General features: G+C 48.7%; 1 protein-coding gene across 1 annotated transcript in view; it reads left to right on the plus strand.

Moving 5' to 3' along the window:
• The window catches only part of PRDM5 (PR/SET domain 5), a 135,651-nt gene that overhangs the window by 86,141 nt on the left and 34,899 nt on the right, over window positions 1-14,611 (plus strand). Inside the window, exons 12-13 of the mRNA XM_032969301.2 lie at window positions 3,903-4,063; window positions 8,285-8,378. Of these exons, the coding sequence (XP_032825192.1) occupies window positions 3,903-4,063; window positions 8,285-8,378 (255 nt within the window). The remainder of the gene's footprint in view (window positions 1-3,902; window positions 4,064-8,284; window positions 8,379-14,611) is intronic.

Here is a 14,611-nt window from a genome sequence, read left to right on the forward strand (position 1 = left end):
TTCCATTCGGGGCCGGGCGGTCAATGATTGCTGCTGTGTGTATAGTCTCAATTGAGTAATTTTCGAATTTGGGCAAATGTGAATCCTGACTCTTGCCCACAAATGGCCTACTCTCGCGAATTACATCAAGGGGATCTTTAGTGTCCGTTGCGAAGCAGACTGCGCGTAGTATTACCGTGGTTAATACACGCTGCGGTAATAACCAGGGCGGTTGCTGGATTGGTGAACCGTGAACTTTTTTTTTGTTTCACGCCCTGAGAACCATTGTTTAAGGGCGCTCTATAAAGTTTAATTATTTGTTATCAATTTACTCCTGCAACGAGCGGCGAACGCACTGCAGCTGGGCCGCGTCAATCGCCCACGGCCTAGCGGACGTGCCTGCCAAGCGTTACATATTGTACAATGCCACAGTCGCACGACAACTCACGTTTCTTCCCAAGGTTTATATCGCGTCGCCAAATGAATCGCCGCAGTCGAGTGCGAAATAAATGGTGTTTCTTGTGCGTGGTGGCAAATGAGATGTTTACGGTGGAATTTACTGGCCTCTTAGAGTTAATAAAAGGGAACCCTTGTAGCCACTGTTGCAATAACAGCTTCTGGGTCCAAACACCCGGGTAAATAACCCAACATTGATTGTGCCTTATTTTAGATTGGGGGAAAAAACCCTGCAAACCAGCGTGAAAATAACTTTGTTTATATGTATAAAATAACGAAGTAAGTAAAAGTGTTCAAAAAATAAAATTTTCTTCAAAAAAACACATCCACGTGAATGCCTTTTATGGAAGAAATGTTCAGCGAACACTGGGAACACCCAAAGTTATCGATAATAGAGAGGTTTTTTTGGGTGAGATCGCGTAAATATATAAAGGTGTCGTTAAAACTCGCCACCACCCGACACAGCCAACTAGTAAGGGTTGTCACGTAAACAGAACGTGGCCCATTCTTCACTAGTGCAGCACTAACCGGTGTGTTGGAGAGCCAAGCCACAACATTTACAATCTGAGTACGACGTTTCGCCAGTGATTACAACTAGCTTTATCAGGCGATAGCCACATTTGTGGAGAAGTCCACCTGTTTCGTTCCTTATAGAGAGACGTAGATGTGGTGACCACGCTTCTGTGCTCTTGCGCAAAGTGGGGGGTGGGTGGGGGGGATTACTGAGTCAACATACATTAAGCGCATTATGCGAGCCCTTTGAACTTGTTCTGTTTACGTGACAACCCTTACTAGTTGGCTGTGTCGGGTGGTGGCGGGTTTTGACGGCACATTTATATATTTACGCGATCTCACCCAAAAAACCTCTATTATGGATGATATTGGTCGCGAAAGCCTTCGTGTTGAACCCAAAGTTAGCGAGCGACGTATATATTTCGTAATGTCACAGGTGAGACACGCCGTGACGCATTGTGCCACGAAGCTCAATTGTAAAAAGAAACAACATCACGCAGCCACTTCTAAAGTGGAAGTACCACGGTATAATTTTATATATGCAGGTACCTCTGCTGCGTCATTCAAATGTTGCACGACATTCCCGATTAAAAACAATACAACATTCTTGTATTTCTATGATGAACATGTGACTTCTAAAGCCAATCACAGTGTGTGCTGCTCACGGTCAATGTTACTCCATTCTGTGAAACGGAGCAAAGAGTATTTCTATGATGAACACGTGACTTCTAAAGCCAATCACAGTGTGTGCTGCTCACGGTCAATGTTACTCCATTCTGTGAAACGGAGCAAAGAGTATTTCTATGATGAAGATGTGACTTCTAAAGCCAATCACAGTGTGTACTGCTCACGGTCAATGTTACTCCATTCTGTGAAACGGAGCAAAGAGTATTTCTATGGTGAACACGTGACTTCTAAAGCCAATCACAGTGTGTGCTGCTCACGGTCAATGTTACTCCATTCTGTGAAACGGAGCAAAGAGTATTTCTATGATGAACATGTGACTATTCTTATATTTTGGTACTGGCAAAGGAGGTCTAATGATGTAGATTGGACAACATGTATTTAATTTTTCACGATGGGTGAACCACCAGGGCTTGCCAGGTGCTGAGAGCACTGGAGCACGTTGTAGTGAGCCTCTCTAGAGGGTTTTTGGTCTCTTCTTCAACTCTGGCCAGACACCTTGGAAGAGGTAGTGTACCCCACACCTTACCCCGCCACACGCAACCTGCCGATCGACTAACTGCAGTCGTGCCAATTTATGCTGCCGGGCGGACGGAGGTGGCGACGGGGGGATTTGAGAAACTTTCCGATCGTTTCAACTGCCACGCCGGGAGATCGAACCGAACCAAAGCGGCGACCCCCCGGATTGCGAGTCCGGCGCACGGCCAACCATCGCACCGCGGTGACAGCGTCCCCCTCCACATCGATAGCCGTGACTCGGCACCCTCCGCTCTGAACCAGGCGTCCCAAGTGGAACACTCGCGCGCTTGTGCCCGTCGGGCCGGAATGAGGCCGCATTGGGTGATTCCACACAAACACGCACGCTGAGAGGTGATTTCCCCGAGTTTGTCATCTAAAGTCATAAAAGTAAATGGGGGAAATAAAAATCGCTTGACGTGTTTTGTGCCACCAGCCACACGGCCTTTCCTGTGTGCCCATACAAATTTATAGAACACCGATTGCCTGATGCTAACCTTGCAGCTACAAATTATGACAGATGACTGCCTCTCCAATGCTGGCCCCTGTAGTCTGGAATTCCCGTCCCCAAAGCCATCCGTGCCGTTGACTCCCTGCCCATATTCTTCGACTCAAGGCCTTCCTTCTCTCCTCTGCCTCTGGCCGACTGCTCCCCTCTCTGTATGAAATGAACATCCCCGCTGGTTCTAGACAGCATCTTGAGATGGCGTCACGTGAGACGCTATGCATAAAACCACATTGTATTTATTGAGCTGCGTACAATCCTTACGTAAAACACGTCAAATGGAATTAATATAAAAAGCAAGTCTTCATTTCGCGACTGTGCCGGTCTTCAGTGCATGACTCAGAGGTGACGCGCATAACCGCGCGCTCAAAAAATGCGACGCCGGACACACAGCAGCATTGTCCCGAGATTCAAACCCGCTGCCGCCAAGGGTGGAATTGTGGGCGACGGTCCCAAGCAACCGCTGTCCCTGCGGTCGCGCGCGGTCTCGGCCGACTTGAAAGGGGCACGATTTGCGAACTTCGCAGCATCGCCGCCCCCCTCCATCGGGTCACGGGGGAAGCGCGGTCGCGAGCCGCGCGCCGCCGCTTGGGCACGGCAAGCCAGGCGGCCGCGTGGCGCAACGTCGATCGCGCGCAGGGGCCTCGCGTGGTCTCGGCACGCACCTACGTTGAACCCCCTTCGCACCGTGCGTAGCCAACCGTGCTAATCGGAGCGCGTGCCTGCGGGGCACGGCGAGGCTCGCGATGTTGCAAATGTGCTCGCTAAAGCGTTTCGGCTGAGCGCGAAGGCGGCAGTGAAATGGAACACGGAAACTTCGCCCGTGAAGTTCCACGTTTCGTTGCTCCAGCCACCAAGAACACAGCTTCTCTGCAGCGAACTCCCATCTCTGCGCTTTCCTTGAGACAAATTGCTGCCGATGATATGTTATTAAAGTCACCTGCATGGCAAGAGGGGGGCGACCTTTGTCATTGTTTTTCCGCTGTGGTATTTTTTTTCTCACAAAACACGTGAAGCATCGTCCCACCTATTAGGCCTTCCATTGCATTTCGGCCATTCTGCACCTCGGCGAATAAACTAAACGCGTAGACTTTCGCGACCAATATTGCGATTCGTTATTTGATTTTTCGGTCGGACCGTGCAAGCTTTTGAGGACAATCCAACCGTTTCTGGCTGCGGGTTCGTTCTCCAAACACCAATCGCGTGCGGTCGGGGGATCTTTTCCTTTGTCTTTGTCCTCCCGCTGCAGACGAACGGACGTTCAAGTGCGAGCAGTGCGACGCCACGTTCAAGCGCAAGGACACGCTCAACGTGCACATCCAGGTGGTGCACGACGGCCACAAGAAGTACAAGTGCGACCTGTGCGACAAGGCCTTCGTCACGCCCTCCGTGCTCAAGAGCCACAAGAAGGTGCCGTTCCCACGCTCGCAGCGGCGACGGACGACCCCCACCCCCTCCCACCCCTCCCCCGCCCGCGGCTCTCCTCCGCTTCGCAGCGGACGTTAAAGATGCCGCGGGCGTTATTCGACAAAGAGGAGTAGGCCAGTCACGGTCCATATTCGCCCAATTGGATGGGTTGCTGAACTCGCAGATTGTATGTCTGTCTGTATGTATGTTGAACTTCTTTCGCACCGTACGTAGCCAACCGTGCTAATCGGAGGTGCGGGGGGAAGGACAACAAACTAAACACAAAAAGCAGTTCTAAAGAAATTAGTTTTCAATCTGGCAATCTCAGTTAAGCAAGTCCTTCAAATTGCCACATAGCAATTGCGCCCACTACTAGCAGGCTAATGAACTAAAATTATATTTTTTGTTTTTATTATACCAGGTGAGACCCACTGAGCTGTATAGCTTTTTCAGAAGCGACCTGGCCACAAAGGATAACTGGAAAAGTGGCTTATCGTGTGGAAATTTCTAGCAGCCAAACACTCTAAACGCACGTTTCTAAATGTGGAGAGAAAACCGGAGGAACAGTGAGAAAAGTCTGCGGGCATAACATGCAAACGCCTAATATGCCGACATCGTCAGGGTCGGGATCGAACCCATGACCTCCTGTATATCAGGCGAGCTAGTTAACATCTCGCCACCGAGGCACCCCATGGTCACAGTGCTGTGTTTTCACTTCGTGTTGGACAGAGACGGCTCCCTTCGGGGGTCCCCTTGTTTAGGCTGCAGCAGGGCAATGCATTGCTTGAGAGGATATGTAAAGTGAGGCATTTAACCAAGCGCCGCTGTAATACTCATCGTTATCATTATCAATGAGCCCCATTATTTTCTTGCGTACGATGCCAATATATCCTGGAGCTAAAAGCCAATGTCGAGGTCAGCTGCTAGGCACGACCGGACGAGAGGGCTTCAGGACAGAGTCCGATGAGTTTTACTATTCCTCCGTTGAAAGAGCGCAGACCACAGTGATTACTATACACTCCATAGTTTAGGTTCCATGGCCACAATCGCACTGATCTGGCTTGTCTTTAATTTTCCATTCATGAGGGAGATGTGCCCATCAGCCTGTTGATATTCCGAGTTTAAACTTGAATTGCCATCCCTGGAGTGAGTTTCCACATGTTTTGTCACCTCGAGTTCCCCGTGTTAATGTTCAGGCTGAGAGGAATACATTAGCACACCCGTCACAATCTTCTTCTTTCGTATGGCTGATGTAGATGCAGATCAACAATTAAACTTCACATTCAGGTGGTCAAGCCAGATGACTGCGCAGGGAGCAGCTGAGTGTCTATCGCTGTAATATCTCCTTCATATTTGTGGCTAGGGCATTGCGTTGTTTATATATATGTTAATGGAGTGGAAGATGGTAGCTTTCAGGTGACCTACTCTGTTAAGTGAGACATCACGATGAATGCTGTCAACACAGCAACCGAACACCGAACACCGATTGGTCATCGATCTCCCGGTCTCCAGGGCAACAACAACAAATGCCCGTCACAATAAAACATGCCGTACACAGCGGGAACATTCATCATCACATTGAATTCAACAATGAATGTTTAATATTGTCGCTAATGCGCGCTCTCGACCGTTCACTCGCAAGTATTTCTGGGAAGGTCTAACTCGGAGAGACCTTTCTTATTATTACTACACTTGTTTGTCCAGAAAAGCCTCACCGAGTCTCAAGACTCTCTCTCAGGAGGGTCCTGCCAAGCTTACACAGTAGGGGGGCAATGGCCGTGCATCTAATCCCAATAGAGTAAATCATTTTTTCGCAATTTGTGTGTAATTTTTCGAAATTGGGACCAACTAACATGGAAACGCGCATAACTTGACAAATCATGGAAACGCTACTTTTTTATATCCAACTTCATTTGCCCTTCAACTCGAGTCCTGGGAGAAATTCGGCCAAGTCGGACGATCTCAGCCCAACACCAGCCAAGCCGAGTTGGCCCCTTGAGTTTCATCGCATGGGAGATGCGGGATAAATAATACATGCTGCTGCTGCTGATGATGGCTGTCCAATGGAAACGCAAATCATCAAGTGTGTTGGTGTCCACCTGGAACCCAGCCAGCGTTCTTGTGCTGACACACACACTCAATCCAGAGACAGACAAAACATTATCTGGGCAATCGCTTGCACAGAGTCAAACTGTGCTGCACCGCATTCCTAAATCGGACAGACATCTTCGGCAGTTGACTGATATGGACGCTCAGAAATAAAGTTGGCGGAGGAAACAATATACCGATTGGCACGGACGCTCGCACGCAGCAATTGCAATGAGTGTAGAATACACAGTGCAGCAATGAAGGAACGAGCAAGATGCATAGATAAGAGAGAGAGAAGAGAATGAGGTGTGGATTGGTGGAGACTGTGGGTTTTGATTACTATACATATATCAATCACCGCCCCTAAGTTCCTTTCATGCATGCCCAATATCCTCGCGGCTCCACCGCTTTGGCCAGCTGGCATCACTTGAATGTAAATGACGCGTCGTTCATTCTCGTCATTGAAACTCGCTCAATGAATCTTGCCTTTGATTCACTCGCAAAAAGTTGTCAGTGAGAAACTGCGCGGGGGTCTGTCTGCAGCGTCGGGGTCAGTGTGGAACCGATTTTCCACGCTTGGTAACGGTGCACGTTGATGGACAATTGGTGAGCTCATTGTAAAATGTTAATGAGCTTAAAGTCAGCCGGTGGATCAAACAAAAACAACACTTTTAAGACTTTTACGGATTGGTCGAGAATAATTCAATTGGCGGCCAGGGAGTGGAATGCCATCCGAAGGTCGAGCACATCCGTGGAGATGGAGCAATGAAATCGGCTTGCGTGCAGGTGCTGGTTGGATTGTTCCATCGCAGGATTGTGAGAGATGGCGGCGGTCTTCATCCAGCAGCGGGTTGAGCATGGCATGGCGATGAATATACTGCACATTAATTCAACGAACGGTGACATACGAGTCGAGAGAAATTATTGATGGTAAAGCATTGGTGAATGTATCATGGACTGAGAGTGAGCTAAAGAGCGAGCTGGAGAACAGTTGGTGAAATGTTAAGGATTTTAATTCACGAGTGGATCAAAGCCAAGTCAATGACGGTTAGATCCCTTGGTAGTTAGGCCATTTTCCTATTGACTTTGCGTGGCTGGAACTATTCTCCAATGGCCAAAGCGTTGGACTACACCTGCGGTGTGGCAATAGAGACAATTATTTTTTTTGTTTCATAGCAAGCTGCTACTTAATCGTGAAACACAAGGAAATTGAGCAAATCACGAGTTATTAGACTGATAGTGCATTTAATGCTAATCTTGTAGGAATTGAACTAATTATCAGTCATTTTCGCTAATAATCTATGGGTGATTGAACTAAAGCTTTAATCCCTAGTTTAACAATCCTCTGCGACTGCTCAGCATCGGTGATTAAGCAATGTGAGGCTTTTTTGCCATGGAAAATAAATCAACTCTGTTCCACTCGTCCGCTCCACGAATACAGCACGAAATACCAAATGTTCATTTAATTTCAGCAAAAATTCAAAAGACCCTAAACGTTTGCGCGTGACTACCGGGTCAACTCAACTTAGCCCATCTCTCGGAGCCAATAAAATCATTACCATTTTGTGGGAAGGCAACAGTGGGTATCTTGTGGAGGGAGCGACTGACCTTGATCGTTTAGAGCATTTGGCTGCTATAAATGTCCACGTGATGATGAGCCACTTCTTTTGAGACATCATTTGTGGCCAGGTCGTTTCTGAAAAAGAACTATCTAGCTCAGCGGGCCATACGGGGTAAAATAAAAAAAATAGTTTAGTTTTTAAAAGGAAGCCGTTTGTTTCAATTATGTCTGTTGAACTTCTTAAGCACCGTATGTAGCCAAACAAACAAACTAATCACAAAAAAGCAGTTCAAAAGAAATTCGTTATCTTCTAGATTTAAAAGCGTACAACTCCATTGGCTTCCTAATATTAGAAGGAAGAGCATTCCTGAAGGCCACAGAAGCACGTATGAAAGCGCGCGATGAGGTGACCATCTTTGTTCGATGGTTAGCCAAAAGCCGCCGCTGCGATGATGATGATGATGACCGAAGTGTGCGTGAGCACGGCTGTCTTCAGGCCGTAAATGAGGACAATGTTCTATTATGTTACCCTCAGAACGTTGCACCATTCCTGATGTTTGTTTTACTTCCACCAGACGCACACGGGAGAGAAGGAGAAGATTTGTCCGTACTGCGGGCAGAAGTTTGCGAGCAACGGGACTCTGCGTGTGCACATCCGCAGCCACACCGGTAAGGAAGGGCCCTCGCTAACGCCCTCTGCTAACACGGCCTACTATCGTTGCCATGGTCACCAGCTTGTAACCGGTCAGGTGGCTGAGCCGTTGAGCGAGGGCGGCTCGCAAATTGCAAGGTTCAGAGTTCAAATCCTGCTGGGGCGATTGACTACTCAGAAAATCATCTATCCGAAGGTCCCTAAAATGACTACCATTTCGTGGGGGAGTCCACATTGTCTGTCATGGAGAGAGACTCATCCACCCTCATAGCAGTGTGAAATGTTGACCCCTGGCTCAGAGTTGTAAAAATGCTCTTTTCACCAGGAAACGATTTGGACTTTTTAACTATTATTATTCATGCTTTCTTGACACCTTGTAGCATTTTTCGACTTTTTATTTTAATTGAATTACCGTTGTACCCATCTCAAACCTATACAGCCGCTGGCTGCAGTAGCTCTCTCGCTATATTTCTTCCTGCCTCAGCAGTCCGCCTGCTGTACTTTTTTCACCTGAAGACGATTGCTCGTGCTGCGATAGAAACATCGTGATTTTTTATTATTATTTTTCTATCTACGTGACTTTACCGAAAGACCCAAAGAGTTTGAATTCCTGCAGTCACGAAAGCTTTGAGCCAAGGTTTACCGTGGTTTTATTTCTATCCGGGTGCCGCATTTATTTTGTCTGGCAACAGTCGCGGTGCTAACAAAGCCCAGAGGCACCGCATCACGGCACTCGTTCGGGGAGCCCAGGGGGCACGCGTGTTTGGTTTGGGGGTCCCCGCTTGCTCCCTCGGGGGACGGTTGTGGGTTAGCTTCACTCCAAAACCCCAACAAAGCGGGTGTCGGGTGGGGGGTAGGAGGTTGGGGAAGAAAACGTTGTGGGGAGGAGGGAAAAGGAAATGCCCCCCTCCCCTCCTCCTTCCCCTGCATTGCATGCGGCGAGCTTCGTTAGTGCTGATTGGTGACAGCTGTGCCATCCGAGTCCTGCACCTGTGACCACGGCAGGAATCTTAAACACGCTCGCACGGCGACGCGATCAGCAGCACGTGGGGGAGGGTGGAGGGGAGGGGGAAGGTCGCACGTCTGACCGTTCGACCCCTTGACCTCTTCTCGGCGTTGCAACGATAGCTTCGTGAGCATCGGTACAAGTTCTATATATGTGTGTGTGTGTATGTCTTTTTACATTTAATTAACCGTCATTGTTTACTCCTTGACGTTTTCGGTTTTTTTTTATTGCTCACGGTTGCTAAGGCCCCAAAACGGCAAACGGCCAGCAACAAACGGCACTTACTGTGTTGTGATAGGTAAGAGATAACACGCGGATGGCTACGTATGGCGCGAGAGGAGTTTAACATACACACGTGCGTACAAGGGCAGGCTGTGAGCAGAACTAAGGCGTTCGGTTCATAGCGCAGTGCACTGACCACTACGCCACCGCCACTCCAAAGCAAGAACCGCACGACGCACTGCGACACGAATCGTTGACAATGGCCACGCGGGTACTGACGAATTCCGCACTCCATGACCAGGTTCGAAATAAGCGAGGTGAGCTAACCACTGCGCTAACCGCTCCGCTCTGCTACACGAACGCAGCTTCCAGAGGGGGGGGGGGGGTGGGTGGGGAATGGCTTCTTCTACGTAAACATGTTTACCCGTATTTTGCCCGGTTCAGCAGCAATGATTCCGTGTCTCCGGACCAATGGCGATGAGCTCACTCCCTGCAGCTGCGCGTCGCCGCCTCTGCCGGCGCGGCGCTTCTCCGGCCTGCGCTGCAGAGGTCGTTTTTGCGCTCCGCCACGGCGGCCGTTCCACCCCCCCCCCCCCCCTCTCTCTCTCTCGAGGTTTGCGGCGCAGCGGGGGATGGGAGGGGGGGGATCGGGAGGGCGGCGCGGCTTCTCTGCGCGGTTCGTACTTCTGCGATGACGCACGTTCGTCAACGTCGTCGGCCGTGCTCCGTCTCAAAATCGAAGCGTGCCGACGATCGTTTTTTGATCGGCGGCCCTGCGCCCGCTCACCGCCCCAGTCAGTCACCCTCCTTGTCACTCTTCGATCACAACTACCGCGACGGTTAATGCAGTTCCCGTGCACATCGCTCACTGATTCCGCCCACCGATGTTGTGGGCTCAGCCTACCGGACTGAATGTTTCGTCGCATCCACACAGTGTTCAACCACCGTGCTGCAAGGTCACAACAACAGACTCTCAGCCACTCGCCCACTCACTCACTCACCCACTCAGTCACTAACTCACTCACCCACTCAGTCATTCACCCACCCACTAACTCGCTCACCCACTCACTCAGTCACTCACTCAGTTACTCACTCACCCACCCACCAACTAACTGATTCACCCACTCACTCACTCACCACACTGCAGGTCACAACAACACACTCACTCTCACTCACCTACTAACTCACTCACCCACCCACTCACCCACCCACTCACTTCAACACACTGCAGGTCACAACAACACACTCACTCTCACTCACCTACTAACTCACTCACCCACCCACTCACCCACCCACTCACTTCACCACACTGCAGGTCACAACAACACACTCACTCTCACGCACCTACTAACTCACTCACTCACCCACCCACTCACCCACCCACTCACCCACCACACTGCAGGTCACAACAACACACTCACTCTCACTCACCTACTAACTCACTCACTCACCCACCCACTCACCCACCCACTCACTTCACCACACTGTAGGTCACAACAACACACTCACTCTCACTCACCTACTAACTCACTCACCCACCCACTAACCCATCCACTCACTTCACCACACTGCAGGTCACAACGCTTCCCTTTCTGCTCCTTTCCTCGCACTGTTCCATCTTGGAATTCCCTCCCATCGCCTATTTTCCCAAGTCCTGACATAACGTTGCTCAATTCCAGGAACGTCTTTATAAGTCTCCTATCTAGTGCACCACCAGTACCCCCAACAGGAGTGCTGTTTGTGTCTGGTAACTTGGTGTGTTGGCCCTTTGGGCCTGTGCTCATTAAGCACAGGCATCGCATAATGTTTGCCAGCGCGAGGGATGGATGACGGAATATTTTGCTCAAGTGCGCGCCGTCAATCGCATGCCAAGCCGTGCGGATAAACGGAGCTGACTTGTACTCATTATTTTTTCCCCTGTGTAGTAAGAGCAATGGTTTTGGAAGGGATGTTTTTGGGGAGGGTTACATTGCTTGGAATTACATCGAGAGACAGAAAGGGGAACACGCAGATCTGGAAAGAAACGTAAATCAGACATCGCATTGACTGTGAGGAAGAGTGAGCGGGGCTTGGGTCCGACAGTCAAGAACAACGATGGAGTGGGAGCCAAGGAACGCAACGCGTCCGAGACGGTCTCTGCCATAGAGATGGAGCGGTGAAATAAGTTAATGGCGAGATGTCCACTACCTTGCCTGGTATGCAGGAGGTCGTGGGTTCAATCTCGACCCTGATGCCTGTGTATTTGGAATTTGCTTGTTCTCCCCGTGGTTGCATGGATCCTCCTCCTCCGTGTCCTCCGGAGTTTCACTCGGCATTTATAAACACGCGCATCCCATCAGCCAGCCACAGCACGGCCTCTAGGAGCGCTTTAGAAAGATGCATTTGGAGTATATCGCTGCTTTAAATGTCCACGTGATAAGCCACTTCGTTGAGCTATCATTTGTGGTCCACGTCGCTTCTGAAAACGAGCTACATAGCTCAATGGGCCTTACCTGGTGAAACAAAACGTTTAGATTAGTGCACAACAGTTGGCTGGATTGTTGCATCGCGGGATCATAGGAGGTTGCAAACGGCTTGGTAGGCTTTCATCCGGCAGTCGATTGACCTTGGTTGCTGCTGCTGTCGGTGTTGTTGTAGGTTTGCTCCATTGAGTACGTGTATAGATTCAAAATTAATCTTTATTCCCAAAATGTTAAAGTTGAAATGCTAACTTTTTTTACTTTCCAGCACTGAATGTCATTTCACTGCAATTTGCATGACCACATGAATATGCTGACATGGGCCATTTAAAAAATAATAATTTCCTTCTAAAAACTGACTTGGATCAGGGAAAATGTATCCATTGAGGAGGCACTGACCTTCATGAATGTCGTACACATTCCCGGAAGATTGTATTCTACATAGCCTCTGTCAGAACCAAATGGTAAAAAAGCACAATATTTTCAATGTAACAATTGCAGTTAATTTCTGAAAGAATGCGGACAAATGAGATTTAAGCCATCGGATGCTGTGGACCAAAGGCGTCACGGGACCTTCACAATTACAATTTAATCTTAATCACCAGCACCGCCGAATTTGGAAGGGCAATTAAGTCAATTACTCGCAAAAGAATTCCCCGCTAAGGCACGCGTTCCTTTCTGCCTTTTCGTAATGGAATCTAATGAGATTAGACAGGAATAATTGACCCCAATCAAATCAGCGGTATCCCAATTTTTCTGCCAGGGAGTGTGAACGCACCCCAGAGGCAAGGATGTCTACAGGTTTAAGGAAAAAAAAACCTTTTCATATCCAACTTGTTCTGTTCAGTGTAGCTTTCTCATTTTTGCCTGGTAATAATTTTAACATTTGTAACGTGCACAGTTTATTATTATTATTTTTTCAGAGTGAAAGATACAGTTCTGGTGGGAAGGCAGCCAGAACCGGCGCCAACAATTGCCCAAGCTCTCTGATCCTACATGGGCATGTTTGGCCAACGCGTAGTTGGAGTATTTCAAGCATGGTCCTTCGTCCAACTTCCCTTTGTCCTACGTACATTTTTAGTCCTTTTCTGACTGCAAATATGTTGCGTTTGCTCCCAAGTCGCATGTGTCCCTGCCACGTGCGCTCAACTCAGAAGTCTCTCCAGACGAGGCAGGCGGAGTTGAGGCTCGTTTCCCGATAGCGGGTGATTGCTCCCATGTGGCTCCCGCAATTGGACTGCATTTTTTACATGCGTACGTGACTGTTCATTGTAAAGGTCGGTTAATAACTCGTGGGGTTTTTTTAAGTTTTTGTGGAATAATGAACGTTTTGATACACGAGAATCCCCTGAATCCGTTTTCTTATTTTCTCAGTCCTCTAGATTTTTTTGGGATGTTGGATCGTGATCGTTTCCTGCCCCGGTATCTCCTTGCCATTGGCGCGCCACGGTGGCGAGATGTTAAATACCTCGCCTGGTATGCAGGAGGTCGTGGGTTCAATCCTGACAATGACGCCTGCTGCTGCTGTATATTTGGAGTTTGCGTGTCCCTCTCCCCGTGGTCGCGTGGATTTTTCTCCCGGTCCTCTGGTTTTTCCCCTCCATATTTAGAAATACGTGTTTATCGAGTATTTGGCTGAAATTAATGTGCACATGATAAGCCACTTCGTTGAGCTATCATTTGTGGCCAGGTCGCTTCTGGTAAAATAAATATTAGTTTATCATCTCTCCACTACTACTCTGACTGCATCTTCCAACTGAGGTAGCTTGCATCTTGTCCAGCGATTGACGTTTCCTCCTTCAACGGAAGAATTGCAAAACGCCATGACCTCTCTCCTGAAGACATCTCGTGGCTGGCAGACCTAGCTCCTGAACATATTGCCATACGCAACAACAAAAACAGAACTGATATCTCATTGCATGGAATCCCAACTTTTCCCCCTGTCCATCGCCGCGTCTTACAACTTCAGACAGCTTCCATTCCGCCCAGCGTTTGACATTCGACGACCTCTCAGATTGGCGATCTTCATTTTGCCCTCGCATATTCCAGTGCCCTCTACACAATCACCATCCTGTCATCGTCCACCCTGGTCACGTGTCCCAGATATTGCATTTTCCTGTACTTGACCCTGACTTGGTAGCCTTGATTCGTTATCTGCGCCTGTGGTTGGTTTGACCCAGCTCATTCTTGCAAATGAGACTTTCATTTCCCCGCACCTCCGATTAGCACGGTTGGCTACGTACATATGCGAAAGAAGTTCAACACACACGTACATTTTCACCTGGTTAAACGAAATTTAATTGAAAGCTGAAACTTCTTTCCAGGACTACGTCTGGTTAGATTAATCTTCATGGTCTGAATCAGAGTGGATGTGATATGAGTTTTTTTATGGTAGAATCCCCTTTAGCCATGATCCTCCTTCCCTTGACCCATGTTGTGGGAGGTCCTGATAAATTAATATGAAAAAACTCAACACCACCAACAACGCTGTTGAGCTTTAAAAGAAACATATACAATGGGCGACGTTTCAGCCAATGACCCTATTATACATATATGTCTTTTT

This window comes from Petromyzon marinus, chromosome 41 (assembly GCF_048934315.1).
Source record: "Petromyzon marinus isolate PM22_M1 ecotype Great Lakes invasive population chromosome 41, UKy_Petmar_22M1.pri1.0, whole genome shotgun sequence".
NCBI lineage: Eukaryota > Metazoa > Chordata > Hyperoartia > Petromyzontiformes > Petromyzontidae > Petromyzon > Petromyzon marinus.